The 25,556-nt window shown below is 41.9% G+C and overlaps 1 protein-coding gene across 1 annotated transcript in view; it reads right to left on the bottom strand.

Moving 5' to 3' along the window:
• The window catches only part of eif3ba (eukaryotic translation initiation factor 3, subunit Ba), a 43,502-nt gene that overhangs the window by 7,547 nt on the left and 10,399 nt on the right, over window positions 1-25,556 (bottom strand). Inside the window, exons 2-15 of the mRNA XM_086000404.1 lie at window positions 24,234-24,426; window positions 22,341-22,460; window positions 21,960-22,017; window positions 20,329-20,457; window positions 18,632-18,789; window positions 17,383-17,514; window positions 16,348-16,414; window positions 14,231-14,277; window positions 13,603-13,813; window positions 12,439-12,511; window positions 9,950-10,072; window positions 8,324-8,402; window positions 7,308-7,446; window positions 1,376-1,501 (exon numbers count right to left, since the gene is read on the bottom strand). Coding sequence (XP_085856530.1) covers window positions 1,376-1,501; window positions 7,308-7,446; window positions 8,324-8,402; window positions 9,950-10,072; window positions 12,439-12,511; window positions 13,603-13,813; window positions 14,231-14,277; window positions 16,348-16,414; window positions 17,383-17,514; window positions 18,632-18,789; window positions 20,329-20,457; window positions 21,960-22,017; window positions 22,341-22,460; window positions 24,234-24,426 — 1,655 coding nt within the window. The remainder of the gene's footprint in view (window positions 1-1,375; window positions 1,502-7,307; window positions 7,447-8,323; window positions 8,403-9,949; window positions 10,073-12,438; window positions 12,512-13,602; window positions 13,814-14,230; window positions 14,278-16,347; window positions 16,415-17,382; window positions 17,515-18,631; window positions 18,790-20,328; window positions 20,458-21,959; window positions 22,018-22,340; window positions 22,461-24,233; window positions 24,427-25,556) is intronic.

Here is a 25,556-nt window from a genome sequence, read left to right as displayed (position 1 = left end):
GTGCCTCAATGTTCTGGGCTTGAGCTCCCATGCCTGATCTCCAGCCTGTGACCATTTAACAAAAATTGAATGGGGGCAGAAGCCCAGTTGTGGTGCCCTAGTTAAGTAACCTGCCAGCACTCAATAGGCTTATGCATGAAGAATGACCACTTAGTTGGCATTCCAGAGGGTGGCCGACAGTGGTGGAATCCCACGTTAGAAAGAATGGGTTGTCTTCAGGAAAGGAGTGGGAGAGAAAGTTTGACGAAATAATTATGTTGATAATTTACTATAAACAGCAAGCTAATGGCACAGAAAAGGTGATGGCCTGGTTCTAAGTAAAATCTGCATGTATGCAAAATGTAGCTTAACAGTCTGCAAATTGTATGTTACAATATACAGCAAGTATACCAAATTCCATCCTGAGCATATGCATTTCCATGGTATTAACATTCTTCAAAGTAGAAAATCTTTGGAGTATTAAAATACTATCCTTGGGCCTTCAATAAAATCTAAATTTCAAGCTAGCTGTATATAAATATACAATATATTAACACAGGCTACAGTTGGAGGGAGCTAAGTTAAGTATATCTATTGATGAATCATGGCTAACCATGGTTTTGCTTGGTTGCCGTATGAACATTCCTAAGAATCAATCCGATCTTGTTTTCGCCTTCTTCCCCTGCATCATCAATGCTCACCCTATCTAATATTTTCTCATCTCCCCCCCCACCCCCCCCAATATACTCGTAACTAACAGGGACAGACGTCTCAAGAATTTACCCTGGTGATGGCTGAGAGCACAAAGGCTTTGAAAGTGTTACTGAAATATTAATGGGGCAAGTTGTACGTGCATGCTGCAACCCTAGTTCAAGTAAGTGTTCAGGTACAATTATCTTCAAATGTAGAGTTAAGTCAGTGCCTCAGTTAATACACAAAGACAACTAGTGGACTTATAGGACATCTGAAGTGTTCTTTGCAGTTTATCTTTTTTTGCTATAGTATTCAGGTTTGAGCCTGACTAGTACAGTGCTACAGGTATTAAGCAGCTATATAAATTCGCTGGACTTATAGCCAAATTTTCTTAGGTGCGAAGCACCTTTTATCAGTTTGTCCAAATTAATTCTTCTCTTCCCCCCCATTGGTTCTGCTGAAACATGACTACTTCAAGGCATTTCAGTTTGCAAAATAGGAAATTTATCAACTATGGTCAGATTTGACTGATTTTATATAAATGAGTTCGGACGAAAGGTCATCGACCTGAAACGTTAACTCTGTTTCTCTCTTCACAGATGCTGCCTGACCTGCTGAGTATCGCCAGCATTTTCTGTTTTTATTTCAGATTTCCAGCATCTGCAGTATTTTCTTTTTATATAAATGAATGCTGGTTACACACCTTCAGCTGGTCCTGAGAGAGCAGGGTTGCAGGTCTGGGTCTCCACAGCAGTTGGCAGAAACGATCCTTGGTGTTCTTCTGTAAGAGACGTCCTTGGAACGTCCACATCCAGTATGCATTATCCACCTAACAATGCAAAACATATGGCAACTTATCCAAAACACCACTTGTCCCAGGTGCTGTAGAATATACACTCTTCTCGACACCGACTGTTCCAAACATATTATCTCCAGTCTCCCTGCAGCACCCTACGTGAGGGCAGGTGGGCGAATTGCTCCCCGGCCATTGCAACTTTCAAGCTGCACACTTTAAGAAGTGAAAGAATAGTCAAGGGAGATCAGCTTTCCCTCCTGTTCTACAGGGAAGCATCTGCACTTCCTCACTTTCTGGATCCCGTATCCCATTATTTTGTGGAGTGGGTACAGCGAGACTCCAGTGCCAGTTTGAATATGTATTTTTTACATCACCTCCCAGAAGACAGGATGCCTTGTTGAAAATGACAAGTGTCGACCACTTCAGACCGCGATCCTTGAATACAGATGCCAAGTATCAATCACATTATTACACTTCTAGTTATAAATTATTGGGCCAGAATTTGCAGTGGGTATGACAGCATACTCGGCATCATGCCACCTTTGAAATGAGCCGCAAGTGCTAAATCCCGAACTTGGGCAATGTGTCAAGTTACACCTTGGAAATCCTAATTGCTGGTGCGGAGTTGGGCTAACTGCCCAGCAATGTATGAATGAAAACTTTACAGCTGATGCAAACAGGCCCAGGGCCTGTTTGTGTCAGCGTAAGGGACACCTCAAAAGATCCAAAGCATTGCTCGGCATGGTCGCAGAGCACAAGAAGCGGCGAGAGAGGCGGCCCTGCGGGAGACTCGGCGAAGCGGCAGTTTAAAAAGGGCGCCAGAGTTCAGGTGAGGTTTACTAATCTACAGTCTCCGAGCTCGGAGGGAGAGAAGTAAAAAGTAATCGATGTGTGACGTCACCAGAAGGCATGTAGGTGATTGGTTGGTGAGTATTTCTCTCTTTTTAAACTTTAACTCTGTGGTTTATAGTTACTAAGGTCTCTCTGGTGTAGCGGGGACTGTTGGTAAACCATTTAACTGTAGTGTAATTGGTGGGATTGATTAATTAATTGAAATTAAATCAAAGGGTAAGTCATGGCAGGACAGCCCGGCCACGTGGTATGCTCCTCCTGCGATATGTGGGAACTCAGGGACACTTCCTGTGTCCCCGACAACTACGTGTGCAGGAAGTGCATCCAGCTGCAGCTACTGACAGACCGCATTGCAGCGCTGGAGCTGCGATTGGATGCATACTGGAGCGTTCGCGATGCTCAGGACGTCGTGAATAGTATGTTTAAGGAGTTGGACACACCGCAGGTAGAGGTTGGACAGGCAGAAAGGGAAGGGGTGACCAACAGGCAGAGTACTAGGCGCAGGCAGGTAGTGCAGGGGTCCCCTGTGGACACCCCCCTCTCAAACAGATACACCACTTTGAGTACTGTTGGGGGGGGGGGGGGGGGATGGCTTATCAGAGGACAGCAGCAGCAGCCAGCTTCCTGGCACCAGGGGTGGCTCTGCTACACAGGATGGGAGGAAAAGAGGGGTAGAGCTATAGTAATAGGGGATTCTATTGTAAGGGGAATAGATGGGCGTTTCTGCGGCTGCAAACGAGACTCCAGGATGGTGTGTTGCCTCCCTGGTGCAAGGGTCAAGGATGTCTCAGAACGGCTGCAGAACATCTTGGAAGGGGAGGGTGAACAGCCAGTTGTCGTGGTGCATATAGGTACCAATGATATAGGTAAAAACCGGGATGAGGTCCTAAAAGCTGAATATAGGGAGTAAGGAGGCAAATTAAAAAATAGAACCTCAAAAGGTAGTAATCTCAGGATTGCTACCAGTGCCACGTACTAGCCAGAGTAGAAATAGAAGGATATTTCAGATGAATACATGGCTAGAGGAATGGTGCAACGGGGAGGGATTCAAGTTCCTGGGACATTGGAACCGGTTCTGGGGGAGGTGGGACCAGTTCAAACCGGACGGTTTGCACCTGGGCAGGGCTGGAACCGATGTCCTAGGGGGAGTGTTTACTAGTGCTCTGGGGGAGGGTTTAAACTAAAATGGCAGGGGGTTGGGAACCTGAGCAGGGAGACAGAGGAAAGGGAAACAAGGATAAAAGCAAAAGATAGGAAGGAGAAAAACAAAAGTGGCAGTCAGAGAAATCAACGGTTTAAATCAAACGTGGCCACAGTAAATAATAATTCTAATAGGTCTAAGAGCGTTAAAAAAACAAGCCTGAAGGCTTTGTGTCTTAATGCGAAGAGCATTCGTAATAAGGTGGATGAATTGGCTGCGCAAATAGAGGTAAACGAATATGATTTGGTTGGGATTACGGAAACGTGGCTCAAGGATGGCCACTCAACATCCAGGGGTATTCGATATTCAGGGAAGATAGGCAAAAAGGAAAGGGAGGTGGGGTAGCATTACTGGTTAAAGAAGGGATTAACACAATCGTAAGGAAGGATATTAGCTCTGATGATGTGGAATCTGTATGGGTAGAATTGAGAAATACCAAGGGGCAGAAAACATTAGTGGGAGTGGTATATAGACCTCCAAACAGTAAGGCGAAGGTTGGGGATGGCATTAAAAGGGAAATTAAAGAAGCGTGCAATAAGGGCACAGCAGTCATCACGGGTGACTTTACTCTACATATAGATTGGGCTAACCAAATTAGTAACAATACTGTGGAAGAGGAATTCCTGGAGTGTTTACGGGATGGTTTCCTGGACCAGTATGTCAAGGAACCAACCAGAGATCAGGCCATCTTAGACTTGGTATTATATAACGAGAAAGGATTAATTAGCAATCTTGTTGTACGAGGCCCCTTGATTCGGAGCGAACATAATATGATCGAATTCTTCCATTAAGATGGAGAATGAAGTAGTTGACTCAGAGACTAGGGTCCTAAATTTAAATAAAGGAAACTACGATGGTCTGAGGCGCGAGTTGGGTAGGATTGATTGGGGAATGTCACTCAAAGGGTTGACGGTGGATAGGCAATGTCAAACATTCAAAGACCGTAAGGATGAACTACAGAATTTGTTTATCCCAGTTTGGCATAAAAATAAAACAAAAAAGGTGACTCAACTGTGGCTAACAAGGGAAATTAGGGATAGCATAAGATCCAAGGAGAGGACATTTAAATTGGCCAGAAAAAGCAATAATCCTGAGGATTGGGAGCAGTTTAGGATTCAACAAAGGAGGACAAAGGGATTAATTAAGAAGGGGAAAATAGAATATGAGAGCAAGCTTGCAGGTAACATAAAAACTGACTGTAAAAGCTTTTATAGATATGTGAAGAGAAAAAGATTGGTGAAGTCAAGCATAGGTCCCTTGCAGTCAGAATCAGGGGAATTTATAATGGGGAACAAAGAAATGGCAGACCAATTAAATACATATTTTGGTTCTGTCTTCACAAAGGAGGACACAAATAACCTCCCAGAGATGCCGGGGAACATAGGGTCTGATGAAAGGGAGGAACTGAAAGAAATCAGTATTTGTAGGGAAATGGTGTTAGGGAAATTGATGGGATTGAAGGCCGATAAATCCCCAGGGCCTGATAATCTACATCCTAGGGTACTTAAGGAAGTGGCCCTAGAAATAGTAGATGCATTGCTGATCATCTGCCAGCATTTGATGGAATCTGGAACAGTACCCATGGATTGGAGGGTAGCTAATGTTACCCCACTATTCAAAAAAGGTGGTAGAGAGAAAACGGGGAATTACAGACCGGTAAGCCTGACAGCAGTAGTGGGGAAAATGCTAGAGTCCATTATAAAAGATGTAATAGCAGAGCACTTGGAAAACAGTGACAGGATCGGGCAAAGTCAACATGGATTCACAAAAGGTAAATCGTGCTTGACTAATCTACTGGAATTTTTTGAGGATGTAACTGGTAAAGTAGATAAGGGAGAACCAGTGTATGTGGTGTATCTGGACTTTCAGAAGGCCTTCGATAAGGTCCCGCATAAGAGATTAGCGTGTAAAGTTAAGGCACATGGGATTGGGGGCAAGGTATTGACTTGGATAGAGAACTGGTTGGCAGACAGAAAGCAAAGAGTTGGAATAAATGGGTCTTTTTCCAAACGGCAGGCAGTGACTAGTGGGGTACCGCAGGGATCGGTCCTTGGACCCCAGCTATTCATAATATATATAAATGATCTGGACAAGGGAACTAGATGTAATATCTCCAGATTTGCAGGCGACACAAAGCTGGGTGGGCGTGTGTGCTGTGGGGAGGATGTCGAGAAACTCCAGGATGATTTGGACATGTTGGGTGATTGGGCAGAAACATGGCAGATGCAATATAACGTGGATAAATGTGAGGTTATCCACTTTGGTGGCAAAAACAGGAAGGCAGATTATTATCTAAATGGCAATAGATTGGGAGAAGGGGGAAGTGCAACGAGACCTGGGTGTCCTTGTACACCAGTCGCTGAAGGTAAGCATGCAGGTGCAGCAGGCGGTTAAGAAGGCAAATGGTATGTTGGCCTTCATAGTGAGAGGATTTGAGTACAGGAACAAGGATGTCTTGCTGCAGTTGTACAGGGCCTTGGTGAGACCACATCTTGAGTATTGTGTGCAGTTTTGGTCGCCTTATTTGAGGAAGGATGTTCTTGCCATGGAAGGAGTTCAGCGAAGATTCACCAGGCTGATACCTGGGATGGCAGGAATGATGTATGAGCAGAGATTGGGTCGATTGGACTTGTACTCGCTGGAGTTTAGAAAAATGAGAGGTGATCTCATTGAAACTTATAAAATTCTGACAGGACTGGACAGACTAGATGCAGGAAGGGTGTTCCCGATGGTCGGGGAGTCCAGAACCAGGGGACACAGTCTAAGGATAAAGGGTAGGCCATTTAGGACAGAAATGAGGAGGAATTTCTTCACCCAGAGAGTGGTGAACCTGTGGAACTCTCTACCACAGAAGGCGGTGGAGGCCAGTTCATTAAATATATTCAAGAAGGAGTTGGATATATTTCTTAAGGCTAAAGGGATCAAGGGGTATGGGGAGAAAGCAGGGACCGGGTACTGAATTTGGATGATCAGCCATGATCGCACTGAATGGCGGAGCAGGCTCAAGGGGCCGAATGGCCTACTCCTGCTCCTATCTTCTATGTTTCTATGTATTTAGCTCACATAAAAGTGAAATTGTCAGTTTGTTTTGTCTACACATTTTATTGAAATCCTGATGTTGAAGCTTGGTGCTGTCATTTTGCCAGATTTTTTCGTGTGGGGCAATCTGAATTCAACCGGTACAAATCCAATTCCCAAATGAAGAACGAAATGCTAAACCTAACTATATATTCATATCTTATTTCCTGACAATAAAGCTTTTAAAGTCACGGTACGATGCTGTTGTCATTGACCATGCCGTTCTGAGTGGATTCAGCGGGTCAGGTGCCAGTCTGCACCCTCCTTTTTCCTCTGTTGCCTTATTCCTTCTTGTATTAGTTATCATGTCCAACTTAACACACTAGCTTTATTCCCGTGTAATAGTTATCATATCCCATTGAACAATTAACTGTAAAGGCCTAATGCTGGTTCCCACATATCTGTCGAGAGAAATCTCGGCGCTTCCAGTGATTGGAGCACCAGGCCCACGTGATCCCAGCTACGCTTCTGCACACGCTGCGTCCCTGGGATCCATAGGCCATTAAGCTGCCCTTGAGTATGCAGGACCAAAGAGCATGTTCGCAAAGGAGGGTTACCATCAGGTAAGTTCGTGGTCTATTTGGATGCGGATGGCGTACTCCCGCCCCAATACAAATTCAAAGAGGCTGGGCTTGCTGTTCTGTTCAGCCTCGCCCACAAGTGAAATTCAGAATCCTGACATTTATGAGACAAGTATATTAACCATACCTTGTGACTCCACCATGATACCGAAGTCACTACATATCGTCCTGTTGGGTCCCATTCAACATCAGAAGCCATGTAATGCTCAGCTACATTCATCAGCGTGCAATCTGATGTGTCGTAGAATGCCAAAGCACCATTCATGCTACAAATGAGGAATATTACATTAAAACAATAATAAATGTTTGCTTATGAACAGTATAAACAGCATTACTGAATTTTCAAGTGTTCCCTATTCATTATTATACATTTAAACTACATATATAGTGTTCTCCTACATTACAATAGTGACTACACTTCAAAAGTACTTCATTGGCTATAAAGTGTTTTGAGACATCCTGAGGTCGCGAAAGGTGCTATATAAATGCAAGTTCTTTCTTTAGGAAGTAGGAGATGTCAACTTGGGTTGATTAGTACTCATAAACATAACCTTTTTAAATTTGCGGATGTGAATCTCGTCATGCTTTGTAAGTGAACAGTACAAATCAGAAATGAGCACTTTACAGGAGTACACAACGAAGTGAATTGCTGTACAATGGCTGTTGGGGTAGCAAAACAAAAAAGGAAAACTTCTTCCAGCAGTTTTCTCCACTGATTGTACCATTCTGAGAGGGTAACTACTAGGTAAACCCCACAAAACAGCCACCAGTTACTGACACGTGTTTTTCTCATGTGCACAAAAGCTAAAATGGCAGAAGATCCTTTAGGTAATAAACAATTCTGAATTAAAGTAATCTTAATTTGTGTGTATTCCATATCGTCAGATCAGCCTCATTAAATCAGTATTTTTACCCTCATAGTGATTCAGGAAAGTAGGTTTGCATCATATCTGACAAAATGTAATACAATTTATAATGTTTATCATTTACTTTGGGTCATCTCTTCCCATAACCCCTTCTCTCCCCTGGAGATGTTTCAATGCCATGACAAGACCCACCCAGAAAGGTCTAATTACCAAAAACAGCACGTCAGACTGACCTGAATGCCTCACACCCTGTATTAATTACTACACCATCACTCACCTCCTTAGACCAGCCAGTGCCAAAAATTGTCCTTGTGGACTCCAAAAGATACTGTTAGCTTGCTGCTTATCGAACATTTCTGCGAAGAGAGATGATGGGGAAACAAATTAGTTAATTTTCAGACTGAAGCAACGATTAGTTTATTATCCCGACAAGTCATACTTTCATTCTTCCATAAGCGATGATTAAAACACCTACCTACCTACCGATAGGTAACACATAACTGGCAGCATTGTGTAATAGTGAAGAACAAATTCCAACAGTTTTATTGTACTGCCAGCATTAGCACAGCAGATTAACAGAGGTGGTAGAATACTGATTATTAGCTATTAAACAGCAATCGATCACATAAATGATGCCATACATCAATATATGCAGGCTACCAGCCCACTAGAGAGTGATCTTATATGCATAAATAAACAACATATTTCTCTTTTCCCTATGACTAGTCACGTTATCTTCCCCCCCCCCCCCCCCCGGGAAAAGCAACACGTGTGCAGACACAAAGAAAAAAGACTGGCCAAATTTCAATCTTCGGCAATGTTTCCGAGAGGTGAATGTATTTATACGGATTAATAGGTGAACTGTAGTTATGATTAGTTACACAAACAGAAAACATGAACAGATTCCACTGTTCGAATAGACTGAAATTAAGATCACATTGTTTTAACATCTCAATTTTATGTTCTTATTACACCTAATGAGTGGATGTAAAACAAATTTAGAATTGTACCATTCTGCAAGGGTAACTACTAGGTAAACCCCCCAAAACAGCCACCAGTTACTGACGTGTTTTTTTAAAGTAATCTTAATTTTTGTGTATTCCATATCGTCAGATCAGCCTCATTAAATCAGTATTTTTACCCGCATAGGTGATTCAGGAAAGTAGGTTTGCATCATATCTGACAACATGTAATACAATTTATAATGTTTATCATTTACTTTGGGTCATCTCTTCCCATGACCCTCTCTCTCCCCAGGAGATGTTTCAGTGCAGTAAGTTAAATACGACATTTAGAACATGTTGGGAGTTTCTTTAAAATGGCAAATCTTTTTCAAAGTTAAAAAAAAGTTGCATACTTGTCTCTAGTTCCATTTGTGTAATCCAGAGAGAGTTGGAATGCAACTCCCTTCCCCACCCTCTTATATTTTCGATAAGCACCAGAGTATATCTGGTTGAAAAGACTTGCAGCACTTACATAGCACCTTATCACATCTCAAATACTTCACAATGAACTATGGTGGGTTAATTTCTAGAGGGATAGAATTCAAAAGCAGAGAAGTTAGGTTAAACTTGTATCGAACCGTGGTTAGGCCACACTTGGGAGGACTGTGCAGTGTTACGGTCTCCATAATACAAAAAGGATATAGAGGCAGTGGAGAAAGTGCAAAAAAGATTCACAAGGATACCACCAGAACTGAGAGGATATAGTTACCAGGGAAGGCTGATCAGGTTGGTGCGGTTTTCTCTGGAAAAGAGAAGGCGGAGCGGTGACCTGATGGAGGTTTTTAAGATTACGAAAGGGTTTGATAGGCTAGATGGAGAGAAGATGTTTCCACCTGTGGGAGACCAAGGGGCCATTAATATAAGATAGTCATCAATAAATCCAATAGGGAATTACTTACTGATGAGCTCAATCTTGCCATTATTCTTCACATGGTAGAAGGACACTGATATTCTGGGTGTTTCTCCGTGTAACACAGCAAATTTACTTCCATTTGGCTCCCAAGCAAAAGCAATAATACCCTCTAATGGAAGTGCAGAAGAAAAATACATATTGGTAAACAAAATATTTACTCATAAGATCCACTGAAGATTGCTTAATTCTTATAACATAACTAAGGATGTAATTTTTGCATCCACTTACAAAAGCTAAGCAAACACCCACCCCACCCCCCCACAAATTTGAAATAGATTTTGTCAAGGGTTTGATTAGTATACAACCTACTTCTGTTAATTCATAGACATTTCTGCTCCACCCACCCACCCAAATTCAAATTATCCAATTGTTCGAAATAAGCCATTTTAATGAAACAGCACAGGGTATTTTTGCACAACTAATTAAGCAACTTTGAATTAAGAGTAGACTATATTCATTTTCTAATTATTTACTGGTTTCCAAAGTTTCACTTTGAATTGTAGACAATATCTCGAACCTGTAACAAATAAAAAATTCCCTATCCTGAAAAAAACTGTGCAACTTTAAATTCCGTGCCGATGGCTTTTCCAACTACACAACTATCTGAAAAGGATGCGTTAATCCTTCTACATGCTACATGGGGAATGCAACCAGTTACAGCGACTGATGAAGTGTGTAGGTGAAGTCATATGTAAATGCAGAGATCCCCAACAATGCCATGACAATATGCATTAGACCTACATTAAAATGGCATTTACACTTTACATATCAAAATGGCAGAGACTTACTATAATTGACTTTGCTATACTGGAACCCAGGTTCAAGAAATTAAAGAGAGGGCAACTTTCTGATCCACTGCCTCATCCAGTTCATCAATGGTTAAATCAAGGAGAACAGGAGGACTTTTCAATATTGACACTTTCAGAAGCAGTGCAATATAAGCATTCTGGAGACTAGTGTATTCAGTTAAAACTGTTCAAAAAAACCAGGGCGGGATAAACCCAGCAACTGCAGGCCAGTCGGCCTAACTTCGGGGGTGCTGAAACATTGAGACAATAATCCGGGAAAAAAATGAATCGGCACTTGGAAAAATATTGGGTTAATAAATGAAAGCCAGCACAGATTTGTTAAAGGTAAATCATGTTTGACTAACTTGATTGAGTTCTTTGATGAAGTAACAGAGAAGGTTGATGAGTGTAGTGCAGTTGATGTGTATTATGGACTTTCAAAAAGGCAGGTGATAAAGTACCACATAATAGACTTGTTCGCAAAATTGAAACTCATGGGATTAAAAGGGGAAGTGGCTACGTGGATACCCAATTGGCTAAGGGACAGAAAGCGGAGAGTAGTGGTGAGCAGTTGTTTTTCAGACTGGAGGGAAGTGTGCAGTGTGTTTCCCAGGGGTCAGTATTAGGACCACTGCTCTTTTTGATATACTTCAATGACCTGGACTTGGGTATACAGGGCGTAATTCCGAAGTTTGCAGATGACACAAAACTTGGAAATGCAGTTAACTGTGAGGAGGATAGTAACAACCTCCAGGAGGACACAGACAGACTGGTCAAATGGGTAAACATACGGCAGATGAAATTTAACACGGAAACTGTGAAGTGATGCATTTTGGTAGGAAGACTGAGTAGAGGCAATATAAAGTAAATGGTACAATGTTAAAAGGGTTGCTGGAACAGAGAGACCTGGGGGTGTAGGACAATTTGAGAAGGCTGTTAAAAAGGCATTTGGGATTCTTGGTTTTATAGAGTACAAAAGGAAGGAAGTTATACTAAACTTCTATAAAACACTGGTTCGGCCCCAACTGGAGTATTTTGCCCAAGTCTGGGCAGCACACTTTATGAAGGATGTCAAGACCTTAGAGAGGGTGCAGAGAAGATTTACTACAATGGCACCAGGGATGAAAGACTTCAGTAATGTGGAGAGACTAGGAGAAACTGGGGTCGTTCTCCATAGAGCACAGAAGGTTAAGAGATTTGATTGAGATGTTTAAAATCGATAAGGGTTCTGATAAGAGTAAATAAGGAGAAACTGTTTCCAGTGGCAGAAGATTTAACGTAATTGGCAAAGGAACCAGAGGCAACATCTTTGCCTGAAAGGGCGGTGGAAGCAGATTCAATAACTTTCAAAGGGAATTGGATAAGTACTTGAAAGGTGAAAATTTGCAGGGCTCTGGGGAAAGAACAGGAGAGTGGAACTAATTGGAGAGCTCTTTCAAAGAGCCGGCACAGGCACGGTGGGCCTCCTGTGCTGTATCATTCCATGAACTCATTCTCAAATAGCGGATCAAAATGCAACAATTTCAATTCCCCTTGGAAACCATCAAGTAAAATTTGAGTAAGAGAGAACACCCAATTAGAAACTCACTATATATCACATGAAATTCCACAGAAATGTCGTATTTGGGGCTTTTGCTCCCCCTTTGAGAATATAAACAAGGCAAATATTCAATTTGCAACAACCCACCTTTCATTTCCACAACATCCACAGGCACCTGTTTTTCCCTCATTCTGAAGATTTCAAAGTTGGTCACAAGACCCTGCAGAGGGAGAGCTTACTAAACATTATACAGGCAATTAACTTCAGGTCAGAACAGTTAACAGCAATTACTGACCATCTCTGGGGTCGAAGAGTTGAAATCATAAATAGCATCTGGTTTATACAAATTTGAGCTCGACATTTAAAATGTATATGCGTCAAGGCAAGATCAATCACTGCATAGGAAATGTAAGCCTACATAATTAAACTTCATGTCTGCTGCCCTTTGAATGGGAAACTACCACAATTATATGTAAACTTTTATGGGTGAACAATGAGTTTCAGAATGAATAATTTTTGAACTAGAAAGCAAGTTCCAACCAGCTGAGGCTAGTCTGTTACAATGGAACTATCGGAGAACATTCGGATGCTATAGAGGCACACCACACATCAGCAGAAGTTGCTGCTAAATGATTTGGTACAAGTTTACCATCAACTGGAAACATCGACTATATTGTAAAAATAAAACACTCACTTATGAACTGTGGAATGCAGAATGTACTTCAACAGGAAAGGGACAACTCAGAAATTAGTCTTTCAAAGATTACATTCTGTATTCCAGTTTGACAAGTGCTCTTCATTTATACTATGTGCTATCCTTTCCCACTTCGACCGCAGAAACTTTACATCACTGGAGGCTATTCCTCCCATCTGGTCATGGTTGGCTCTTTGAAAGAGCAATGCGACACTAAAATCCCACTCTGCTACTCTCTCCGCGTCTTCCTCTACTTCAAATATTTATCCAATTTTCCCTTAAATGTGATCTCTGCCTCAAACATTCCCTCTGGCAAAGCATTCCAAGCTCCAGCAACCTTCTGCGCAAAGTCATTTCTCCTAACCTCTCACTTCACTCGCGAAGACAATTTAAAATAGATCACCCCTCGTCACCGACTCTCCAGGAAACAGTCTTTCCCAATTTACTCATCAAAATCCTTCATAAATTAAAAAAAAACTAGAGACAGAGCTTGCTCTAGATGTTCTTTCATCTAGTGCAACTTTTGCACTCCTTGTAACAAGTACTTTAACATACACTTCCTTTCTTGGGCATTTGCAGTTGTTTTGTCAGCCATTATTCATGACTCAAGCACATACCTGTATACCCTTCAGAGTTCTATCCACTTTCACACACAGATAATCTCCATTTTTCTGCCAGTGCAATTTACAGTCCACCACATTGAAAAGATTGCGCACTCTCATTTCTTGCCGCGTTGGAAACTGCATTAGTGTGACTCTGGCTGGAATATCTTTATCCTCTGGTACCCAGAATGCAATAACATTATCACCCGGAGACCACGAGAAATCTCTGGTGAAAAACAGATAATCTAATTAAAAATGGCCACATTTGCATTTTTGTGAACTTGAAAAGTATGGTATGCAGAACAATTGATATATCGTGGTGGGAGGGCAATAAAGGTCCAAGTTCAGAAAGAGGCAGGGAAGGAGAGGGGGGTGGCGAGGGGGCAAGGCGAGAGAGAGAGAGAGAGAGAAAGAGAATAAGATTTTTCCAGCTTGCACTAACAGATAGTGTGGAAGAGGTATTAGTGCAGGCCTGGAAGCAGAAATGCTTGCTGTTTAACACAAGAAAGTTGTGGCACAACACAGATAGAAATTTAAAAATGTAATACGTGTGAAACAGAATGTTCAAAACTGTCGCTTTTTAAGTGTATCTACTAGATCAATAAAATCTGGCAATTGACCTACTTACAGTACATGTACTCACTTTATTCCACAGATCTTCAGACTCTTCTTATCCAACAGTCCCATGGACTGGAAATGAAAAATAATTTGGTAGTGTTATCTCCATTGTGTAATACAAGCAATAGTGCCCAGTTAAAAAAAAACACAATTCCCAAACTCCAGGTGAATTAAAACAGTCACCTTCTCATCTATTGTTCCCAGTTTTTAAACCCATTCCCTTTCAGGGTTGTGTTTATTTTGGTTTCCCCATTCCCCCCACCCCACCACCAACTTTCTCCCCTTCTTGCTCAAGCTCCATGGATGCCAGGTAATCTATAGTCCCTCATGCAAATAGCCAATTTTCATGAGTTTAGACATAAGAAATAGGAGCAGGAGTAGGCCATTTGGCCCTTCGAGCCTGCTCCACCATTCAATAAGATCATGGCTGATCATCTACCTCATCTCCACAATATTCAAAAATCTACCGATCTCTGTCTTGAATATACTGAACAACTGAGCCTCCACAGCCCTCTGGGGTAGAGAATTCCAAAGATTCACCACCCTCTGAGTGAAGACATTTCTCCTCATCTCAGTCCTAAATGTCCGACTCCTTATTCTGAGACTGTGACCCCTGGTTCTAGACTCCCCAGCAAGGGGAAACATACTCCCCTGCATCTACCCTGTCAAGTCCTGTAAGAAGTTTGTATGTTTCAATGAGATCACCTCTCATTCTTCTAAACCCTAGAGAATATAGGCCTAGTCTACTCAATCTCTCCTCCTAGGACAATCCCCCCATCCCAGGAACCAGTCTGGTGAACCTTTGTTGCACTCCCTCTATGGCAAGTATATCCTTCCTTAGGTAAGGAGAGCAAAACTGTACACAATATTCCAGGTGTGGTCTCACCAGGGCCCTATATAATTGCAGTAAGACGTCTTTACTCTTATACTCAAATCGTCTTGTAATAAAGGCCAACATACCATTTGCTTTCCTAATTGCTTGCTGTACCTGCATGTTAACTTTCAGTGATTCGTGTACAAGGACACCTAAGTCCCTCTAAACACTAGTATATTACCCCCAATCCCATGAGCCCTAATTTTGTTTAATAACCTCTTGTGTGGCACCTTATCGAATGCCTTCTGAAAATCCAAATACATCAGATCCAATGGTTCCCCCTTATCTATTCTGCTGGTTACAACCTCAAAAAACTCTACGATTTCCCTTTCATAAATCCGTGTTGACTCTGCCCAATCCTATTATTATTTTCTAAGTGCCCCGTTTACACGTCCTTAATAATAGATTCTAGCATTTTCCCTACTACTGATGTCAGGCTAACTGGTCTGTAGTTCCCCATTTTCTCTCTCCCTCCTTTCTTAAATAGTGGGGTTAACATTTGCTACCTTTCAATCCGCGGGAACCGTTGTAGAATTTATTTTGGAAAATGACAGTGGCTCCCATCAGGCTTGACGAAGACCAACAATCAGATCCGAATTCACCACATTGTTAAAGCCCAGCTCAGCCTCGTGGGGACATGGGTTTTACCGAGTAAAGCCACCCGCCGTCACTTTTACCTCAGCCATAAATGAGTTATATACAAATTTGTGGGTCCTGCCGACTTTTTCTCCAAATAGTTTGCCAAAAATTTCCCATCATATATATTCAGAACAACCCAATACTATGGTTGTTTTCAGCTTTTACCCAAACCACCAACTGGATTTTAAAGTAAGTATTAATCTCCTTCCTCTAAAAAACTATTAATATATTTGGGGGAATTTACAAAATTTGTCCCGTGGATCTCTCATCTCTCCTTTCCAAACACCACCAAAAATGAACTATATTTTCACATTTTGTTGTTGCCTGTATGTTGGTAGTCAGTTTTCTCGTGTTTATGCTGAAATTCCAGGTCTGGACATAATCTCTCCCATTTCCCCATATCTCCCCATGGTCTCCACAACAACCTTCTTGACACCAACTCTAGGTCATGCTTCCAAGATTGCTTATATTCAAATCCCTCATTTCTACTGTCGAGAAACATTTTTTTTGGTTAAATGTTAGGACAATCTGTTCACTTTATATTGAATCATTTTATTTGTTATGGAGTTATTTCCCAGAAAACTTAAAGAAAACTGTTAAAGAGTCTAGCAGTTAACAGAAATACTCACAGGTGTTTCATAAATACTAAGTGTGTCTTGTGTCATTCGTGCAAAAAACTTCCCATCATGGCTCCATCTATTGAAGAAGAACCATTTAAAGTGATATTTACAGTCCAAGTTGCCATAAACTATACAGTCTTCGATAGTAAATCTACTACTAGGGCTGAGCAACACAAAATTCCCCACATCAAATTTGTGCAAAAAAATATCAGCATTACATTGGAAATATTGTATAATGGCATTGGTCAGCGAGTCAAGATGCAAAGGACAGTGCTGAGTTTGCAAGTAGGTTGTTGGTACTGTGTAGCGGTAATGGAGAGAAAGGAAGACTATGTAGTTGGGCAATGTTAGGAGGATGGTCTTAATGTGTGGGAGCACTGGAATGTCACTGCCAGGTTTGGGAAGAGGGAAAGATGAGAAAATGGGGTTGTTGGATGTATATGTATTGGGAAGAGGGCTGTGGGCTGCAATTGAGAAAAATAATGATGGAATTCTGTTGGGGGCAGGCCAGCAGTGGCAAGTGTGGAGGAACTGCATAGGCACTCAATGTGCGTGGGAAGGTGGCAGAAAGCACAGGCCCAAAGGGCAGGTGGGGGGGGGAAAGCACCGAAGGAGAATTCTTCTCTTTCCTCCCCAAAGGTTTTTTAAAAAATGTAAGTGGCTTCTCCAGCAGTGAACTGGAAAAGCCTCTAATTATTTAAAATGGCAAACAACACTTTTAAACGAGAGGTGGTGCGAGGGGGAGGGCGGGGTAACCCAGCTAGCTAACTAGGGAAGTTTACCTCCACATGAAACAGAGGAGACAGGAGATAGGAGTACCTATAGATAGGTATAGTTACAAAAATGTGGCAAGCATGTGTGGCAGAAATAGCATGACAGGAAGAAGTTATGCAAGGGTGACGAAACAGGAATGGTGTACATACACACGACTTTTAATGTATAAACAGCAAACTAATACACAAGCTTACTTTCCTCAATATCCATTAAACAGCTTTTGGCATAAGGCGGCAAACTCTTAGTCTGAACTCTTCAGATCACACTCACTTGAATATTGGCCAATGGGCTGAGCTCTCACAATGAAACCCTCGCTTCTTCTGGCCCGTTAATACATCCCAAATGATGATGGCTTGAGGATCGTCCTTTGTGTCCATTAAAGGGCTAAATGACACCATGTATCTGCAGGAGTAATAAAAAAAAATACAAATTGCCAGTGTGACATATACATTCCTCAGCATATCTATACTACAGAGAACTGCTTTCACAATTTGTGAAGTTGCTGGTGCTAACACCAGCAGCACTGGAACAATTACACACGGCCAGAAGCAAGCTGCAATGACAGTGAAGTCAAAAATTTTAAAATAGAACTAGTGAAAGGAGATTTGGGGGGTGGGGAGGGGAGAAAATGAAGAGGGTAACTAGATTAGAGCAGCCAATTTGATACGGAACTTTCACCAATGGAACCTCGGGTTCACATCCAGCCCACGGTGGGGTTGAAGTTTGCTGTCCACTGGCCCTACATGAACTGGGTTTAGGCATCCTCAATCCAGCTCTTATTGAGCACGAGCATGAAAACCAGCCCTAATTTGCCACTAAATTGGAGATCTCGCTCAGAGAGATGCCCGGTACGGCAAACAAACTAGGACCATATGGGGTGCTCCTGAAAAAGCATTTTTCTGGGCAGAGGAGCTAGAGCTTACACTGTACCTGCACATGCTTGAGATGGACAATGGGTACCAGAAGCATCAGTACCATTTCTCAGAGCACATACTCCACCCCTCCCCGCAGAAAAAAACTTCAGAGAGACTACAAAGAGTTGTAAAGCTTTTGCTTGCAACTTTTGCTGATAAAGAATGAATCGCCGCTGATGACCGAAGAAAAAGAACAGAGATTATCTTCCAGAATCTTGTATCATATACAGCAGTCATACGCAAAGACTACATGACCAGTTGCTGGCATTAAATTCTACTCCATGGGTCCCCACCACTTCCCCATAAACTAGGATTACACTTTAATAATATTTATATGGAAATTTAACAAATTACCATTTCAACATATTGTGCATGTAAAGTGAAGACGTTAGGCATCAGTAAAATAACCAGATATAATATTTATACTTGGGGGAAAATAGCATGGGTAATCTGATCTAAATTGTTTGGACAGACTATCGTAAAATATTTCACACGTCAGAATACGGTAAAACTAGAATACTTTGACTTTGGTACAAATGCAGTCCCAAGATTAAGGAAAATATATTGTGGGGACTTTTAGCCCAGCATCTAATTAAAGTAGATACCTTTCACATGGAGAGAAATCGATTAACTGGACACCTTGGTGGCTAAAACGCTGAATCTGCTTGAACTTCTCCCCACCCCAAAGAGCAATACCACGCTGATGGAACGTCGCTAAGAAAGTGCCTTTGGGAGACCAACGGACATATGTCTCCGTCCAACGCTGTCAAAAGAACAAAACATGTTTACAATCCTAAACAGTTTCAGGCTAGTTGGCCCCAGCTCAGCGAGTTGCCAACCCAGGAGTGCTACTAAATACTCCCATTCTCCCCCCCCCCCCGTTAAAAAACAAGATTAAACATGGCTGCCACAAGACTGAATCATCTCAGCAAATATCAACTGTACGGAGATATGCACCAGCACCCTCAGATCTGCTGTTGGACTATGTTGAAGTTCTGATTAAGACTTACAACAAATAATTGGAGGTATTTTCTAAAAACATGGTTCAGAGAACAATTTATAGCTACAAGAGCTGAATACTGTGATTAAAGGCCCCTTAATCAACATAAGACCTGTGGGATCATTTACTATAGTCGTTAACAATGAGCCAATTATACATGGACCACAATGAATCATTTGTACATTTATTTCTGTTAAGCCTTAAATCAACACTTTTTGGTTTTGCTCTTTTAGGCAATTTTAAATCCAAATAGCTTTGACAAGAGTTAATAATTCCCAACAAACCAACCATGATATTAGAACTTATTCAATCACGCAACAGCAAAAGACATAATACAGGATATTAATAAACTTTTAACATTTAACATTTCCCATACAAGGCGACACAGGAATTGCTCGACAAAAAGACCAAGGTACATCTAATTTGCCTTCTACCATCCTGGTAGTCAAACGACATAATATATAATGGAGTTGTTGACTAATCATGATAATCAATCCGTCAACAACAGACCCAGACATGAGGCGAGGAAAACCAGTGGTTGAGCGCTTTGGGAATCATAGGTCGAGAGTCACCTGTTCTCCCAACTTACCATGTCATGTCTCAAGTTACTCATATGCTGTATCCCAAAATGTTACTTTCTGAAAGAAATCTATCCAATTTGCAGTTGAATGAATCAATCCTAACTGCTTCCACCTAGGGAGCCTGTTCATCCAGTACAAGAGTGGCCCATTCAAAATTACTCTACTACAAACACAGCACAGCAAAAGGAAAATATCGTCCATCTTTTAACTTTTTTGGGGTTAAATTCCTCCCTTCATCCTCACATTGACCCCTTCCTCATCACTTTCAGCTATCTTGCCCAGGTGGCTATTCTTCAAGTACGAGCCGAGGTGTTGAATGCTGGCAGGTTACTTCACAATATTACCGTTGAGCCCAATCTGGTCTTTGCCCAACTTCCACGCATACACTCTAGGAGGGGCCAAATGATAGTGATCTGAGGTGTGACTGTAGCTAGATTACCCTTTCCTAAACCCAACTGTCACCATGACCAAGATTAGCCAACTCAGCACAAACCTGGGACCTTCTAGTCTCCATGACTCTATATGCTGCTTTGACCAAGAACCAACGAGGAATTTGTTTTCACATCCTTCTTAGCAACCAATCCATTTTACCGAGATTGGTACTAAAGCAAAAATGTACCACAAACTAGATGCCTCAGTGAATTGGTTTTTACATGTTCATCCCTCCAAGACATCTCAGTCATTAGATTCCAGTCAAGTGTTAAATGTAGAGGATACTCACTGCACGTTCTTCAATGATGACAGGTTCCTTTACATCATTCCACAAAATAGCCGTTCTATCTCCAGACTCGTAGATAACGCTGCACTGATCTCTACAATCTGGATCCTCTATCCAGTATTGAAGATTCCCCTATATCACATACACAAGTGTTATGAACCTTTTCTTGATTGATCAGATGTAAAGAGGTTGTCAATTTTGAAATGGGATACCTGAAAAGGGAACATTTCCATTATTACAGTCCCAACCGCTTACAGCGGGCACATTGGCGTCAACACAATTTGCCCGCTATATGCGGTGGCTGGTGTAAACAAGAAACTTAAATAGCACAGAAGGAATCGTCATTCCCCATCTCTGTACTTCCCGTTCTAAATGCCCCAGTAATGATCCAAACTGAAGGGAAAGGGAAAGCGAGAGAGTCAGTTTTGCCTGTACCGTTGGGCGAGTTGAACGGGGTTGAAGTACGTATTGGCACTTGTAGAAGTGCGAACAGTTGCTTTAACTGCCCAAAATAGTTGATGCACTTAATATGGTTTAAGCGGCGCCTTTGTAATTGACGCCTACGCTCAGCACCAATTGCCCAAATATAGGCGGCTGTCCGGGTAAGTGGTGGGGATTGTATACCTGCTTCTAATACATAAAGATATACATAAAACCAATTATGTAAAATTTTCAGTAGGGACTTGCATCCGTCTGGTTGTAGCTGAATTTATATATTAAGTCCCAGACACATTACATTGCCTGATATGAAAGGGCCAACAAGTTGAACGTTGGGATAGAAAAACTTAACTTCAGACAAACATAATGGCCCAGAAATTCGGGTCCCAACGAGTGAATATGTATGGGGTACTCACGCATAGGTCCAACGAAAGCGCCGGTTTCGTGCATGCGTGGGAAACCGGCACTTCCGTTCCCCTGAAAGAAGGGGTTGACAGGTGGAACGCGTGCGCCAGAGAGGCAGCGCGTGCGCATCGAACTTACGTTTTTTTTGCAGGTTTCTCCGGGAGGGCAAGTCTCCAGCAGTTAGTTTTAAAAAGCAGGCGCAAGGCCTACTTTTAACAAGGTAAATGGTGAATTAATTAAAATTAAAACATTTTTTCCACAGGTTTATTATTTTTAAATACTTTAAAGAAAGGTAAGTTTATTTTTAGCCCCGTTAGAAAATGTAATTAATTTTTTCAAAAATTTAAATTATTGTTTAAAATAGTTATTTCATGTAATTTATAGTTATTTTAAAAATGTGATGTTTTTAAAAAATGTATTTGAAGTTTTAGTGATGTTTTGGGGCTTATAGTATTTATAGGTTTGACAGCTCTTCCTGTCAAACTTATGAATGAAGCATTCCCTGCTACCATTGGCTCTCCATGGCCCACGTGATCCCAGGGGACGCCATCGAACTAACTGCGCCCCTGGGATACGCAAGCACTGCGCGCCAGCAGTTGGAGCAGGCCCAGGATCGGAATCCCACGGCTCAACGGCTGGCGCGGTAGGCAAGTGCAGGTCGGGGGCTTGCACCCACGGGAAGCCCCCGACCCGAATTTCTGGGTCAATGCTACGACGACTGTGAAATTGAAGTAAGCAATATGGAAAGCAGTGTTCATACGAGGTTTATTTAGCATATTACCATTACTTACAAAATCTTTGAATGGCTGTTTCGCTGGAATTTCCCAATCCTCACTGATGTTCATGTATCTGGCAAAAAAGTACAAAGTAAATTGAATCAAGTTGTAAGGAAACTTTGTACAATATTTAATACTGCTAAGCAATGTTTTAGCAACTAGCAGGATCAATCTTTGTTTTTAAATCAATTAAGCAATATTGGGAAATTTACTTCAGTGTAATTATCACTTATTCCACCCTCGCCTCAACCTCTTGCAAGGACATGGTTGTGTGTCTCGGCAGCCCTTGGTATGTGAAATATCACAACCTGGGATCTATATTACCTTAAAGTTTGTGTGCTTTTACTCCCAACAGACATAATGAAGTTGACTTAAACACCATAATTTGACACTTACTTATCAAAATCAGTGAAGAGGTTGACACGAAATGTATGCTGTTTGTCCAACTTGTATCCATCTGCATTTTTTACAGCATTGACAGCACAAGCTGGTGAACTGTATTCCAAGAAAATGTACCTAAAAACAAAATTGTGAATATTAAGGTGTTGCCACAAACTTTATTTATTACAGTTCCGTATAAAATCTTTTAATGTCTGCTTCTTGGTTAGATAACAGCCTGCAATGTCAAGTCAGCAAATTTAAAAAAAATTGAAGGCCAAAAACTCTGGTCAGACTCAAAACCTTCTTCATACACCATTCAATTTTTGTTTAGAATTCTGTTCCTAAAGCAGTCGTCATTGAAGAACGCACAGTGAGCAGTGGCAAGCATTCAAAATTCCCATGGAAAAGGATGGTATAATGGTCCACTGCACAGCACATCAAATCCTTTTTAGTCTGAGCCATTGTGTTGGCATATTTGCAGGAAGGACGCTAGATGCTACAGAATGCTTGCATTTCAAATAATCTCAGTACTTTATAAAGACTCTTCTACAGTTCTGTGACTGTGCACGATGATGATTTTAATTCGATTTTAAAATTTTCATCCTCGTTTACAAATCCCTTCATGGCCTCGCTCCTCCCCACCTCTAACCTCCTCCAGCCTAACAACCCTCCGAGATATATGCACTCCTCCAATTCTGGCCTCTTGAGCACCCCCGATTTTAATCACTTCACCATGGAGGCCCCAAGCTCTGCAATTCCCTCTCAACCTCTCTTTCCTCCTTTAAGATGCTCCTTAAAGCCTACCTCTTTCTGCCCCAATAACTCCTGTTTCAAATTTTGTTTGACAACACTCCTGTGAAGGCGTTATATAAATGCAAGTTGTTGTTGTAGTGTGATCATACTGTTACAATAGAAAAGGTTGGCTTTGTAATGGTTCACTGCGACACTGTTAAACAAGAAATTCTACAAGGTTACCAAATCTAGTTTACTTGGAGAAAACATGCTCCATTACATGCAATCTCTAGATAGATTGGTTACTATTATTCAGTGTGGTCTGGTTCAACACAATCATACTCGAACAGAAGTGCAGCTAATGTGGTTTGCGACACAATGGAGAAGTTTACATTTACACTGGGGGTACGGTAGCATAGTGGTTATGTTACTGGACTAGTAATCCAGAGGCCTGGACTACTGATCTGGAGACATTCAAATCCCACGCACCACACAGCTGGGGAATTTAAATTTAGTTAACTAACTAAATCTGGAATAAAAAGCTAGTACAGGAAACTTTCGTTAGTCCGGAAAGCTCTATCTACCGGCAAAACTCAGGAGCCATTTTCTATAAGTTTTTTTTACTTCTCGTTGCTTTCCCCCCCCCCCCCCCAGTCAGGCTCTGCAAGGTCTGTAGCTAAGCAACAGCTTCAGCTAGAGACGCTTGCAGCTGCAGCTGACTGTTTTGAAGCTGTTGGGTTTGTTGATTCAAACGGAGCTGAAAAGCTCTATGTTTTAACATTAGCGCTGGTTTATACGGCAGTTTTGATCCAACGGCGCCAGCTCGGTTCCGTCAGTGCCAGATACCAGAAAGTTTCCTGTATTAGTAATGGCGATCATGAAACTACCGGATTTTCGGAAAAACCGAGAAGGAAATCTGCTGTCCTTACCTGGTCTGGCCTATATGTGATTCCAGATCCACAGCAATGTGGTTGACTCTTAACTCTGAAATGGCCTAGTAAGCAACTCAGTTGTACCAAACCACTACGAAAAACAATAATAAGACCTTCACCATACGGGCTGCAGCAGTTCAAGAAGGCAGCTCAACACCAAATATGGTAATAAACACGGGCCTTGCCAGCGACGCCCACATCTCAGGAACAAAAAAAAATCCTCAAATCTTTACTGTAAACATACCCTTTTGTCTTTCCATCTGCTTCTGGATAAAACTCATTTGCGATTTTCCCAAACTTGGAAAAGATCTTCTGGATGACATTTCGGAGTTTCTCCAGTCGATCCGGTCCAACTTGTGGTACATTGTCCACAACAACAACAGAGTCTATGCCATCAGCTTCGAGAGGTTGGTCCTTTATAATATCACCCAGCAGTTCTAGGAGGGGAAAAAAAACAAAACTTCAATTATTGTCACCAGTGGCAGCATTTGATTTCTTTTTCCTGCTAGACAAAATGCTGGCAGAATGCAGTGTGCTCCAATGCACTCTGCAATACAGTAGTCAATTTGTTGTGTCTCCTGTGAAGCACCGTCAGATGTTTCACTATATAAAAAGCACTATATAAATGCAAGTTGTAGTACAAAACTGGTTATTCCTTACAATTTACAGGAAACTTTGTGATATCCGGCACCGACGGGACCGAGCTGTTGCCGTCCCATCAAAACTGCCGGACAAACCAGCGCGAATGTTAAAACATACGGAGCTTTTGAGCTCCGTATCTAGCAACAAACCCTGTTGCTTAGCAACAGCTTCTAAACAGTTGGCCGTAGCTTGCAAACGTCTCTGTAGCTAAGCAACAGCTTCAGCGAGACCTTGCAGAGCCTGACTGGTGAAAAAAAAGCAACGAAAAGAAAAAAAACTTTACTGAACCGACTCCTGAATTTTGCCGGTGGCTCAAGCATTCCGGACAGACCAAAGTTTCCTGTACTACACTGCAACCTTCATCCTGATGACCACTCCATCCTTCAACGCCTCTCTACCGTCGTCTCATCATAGGCAGAGAATCACCTGCAACGGCTTCTCTTCCCGCTCCTGCATCGTTACCTCTGGTGTCCCCCAAGGATCTATCCTTGGCCCCCTCCTATTTCTCAGCTACATGTTGCCCCTTGGCGACATCATCCGAAAATAGTGCGTCAGTTTTCACATGTACGCTGACGACACCCAGCTCTACCTCACTACCTCTTCAGTCTCTAAATTGTGCTTGTCCGACATACAGTTCTGGATGAGCAGAAATTTTCTCCAATTAAATATTGGGAAGACTGAAGCCACTGTTTTTGGTCCCTACCACAAATTCCGTTCCCTAGCCACTGACTCCATCTCTCTCCCTAACACCTGTCTGAGGCTGAACCACACTGTTCTCAACCTTGATGTCATATTTGACCCCGAAATGAGCTTCCAATAACAATGATCGCCTATTTCCACCTCCATAACATCGCCCGTCTCCGCCCTTGCCTTAGCTCATCTGCTGCTGAAACCCTCCTCCATGCTTTTGTTACTTCCAGACTTG

Source organism: Somniosus microcephalus, chromosome 11 (assembly GCF_052327205.1).
Source record: "Somniosus microcephalus isolate GS21.2 chromosome 11, FLI_Smic_1.0, whole genome shotgun sequence".
Lineage (NCBI taxonomy): Eukaryota > Metazoa > Chordata > Chondrichthyes > Squaliformes > Somniosidae > Somniosus > Somniosus microcephalus.
The sequence above is the reverse complement of the archived record's forward strand: the minus strand, read 5'-3'. Positions and strand labels throughout refer to the sequence as shown.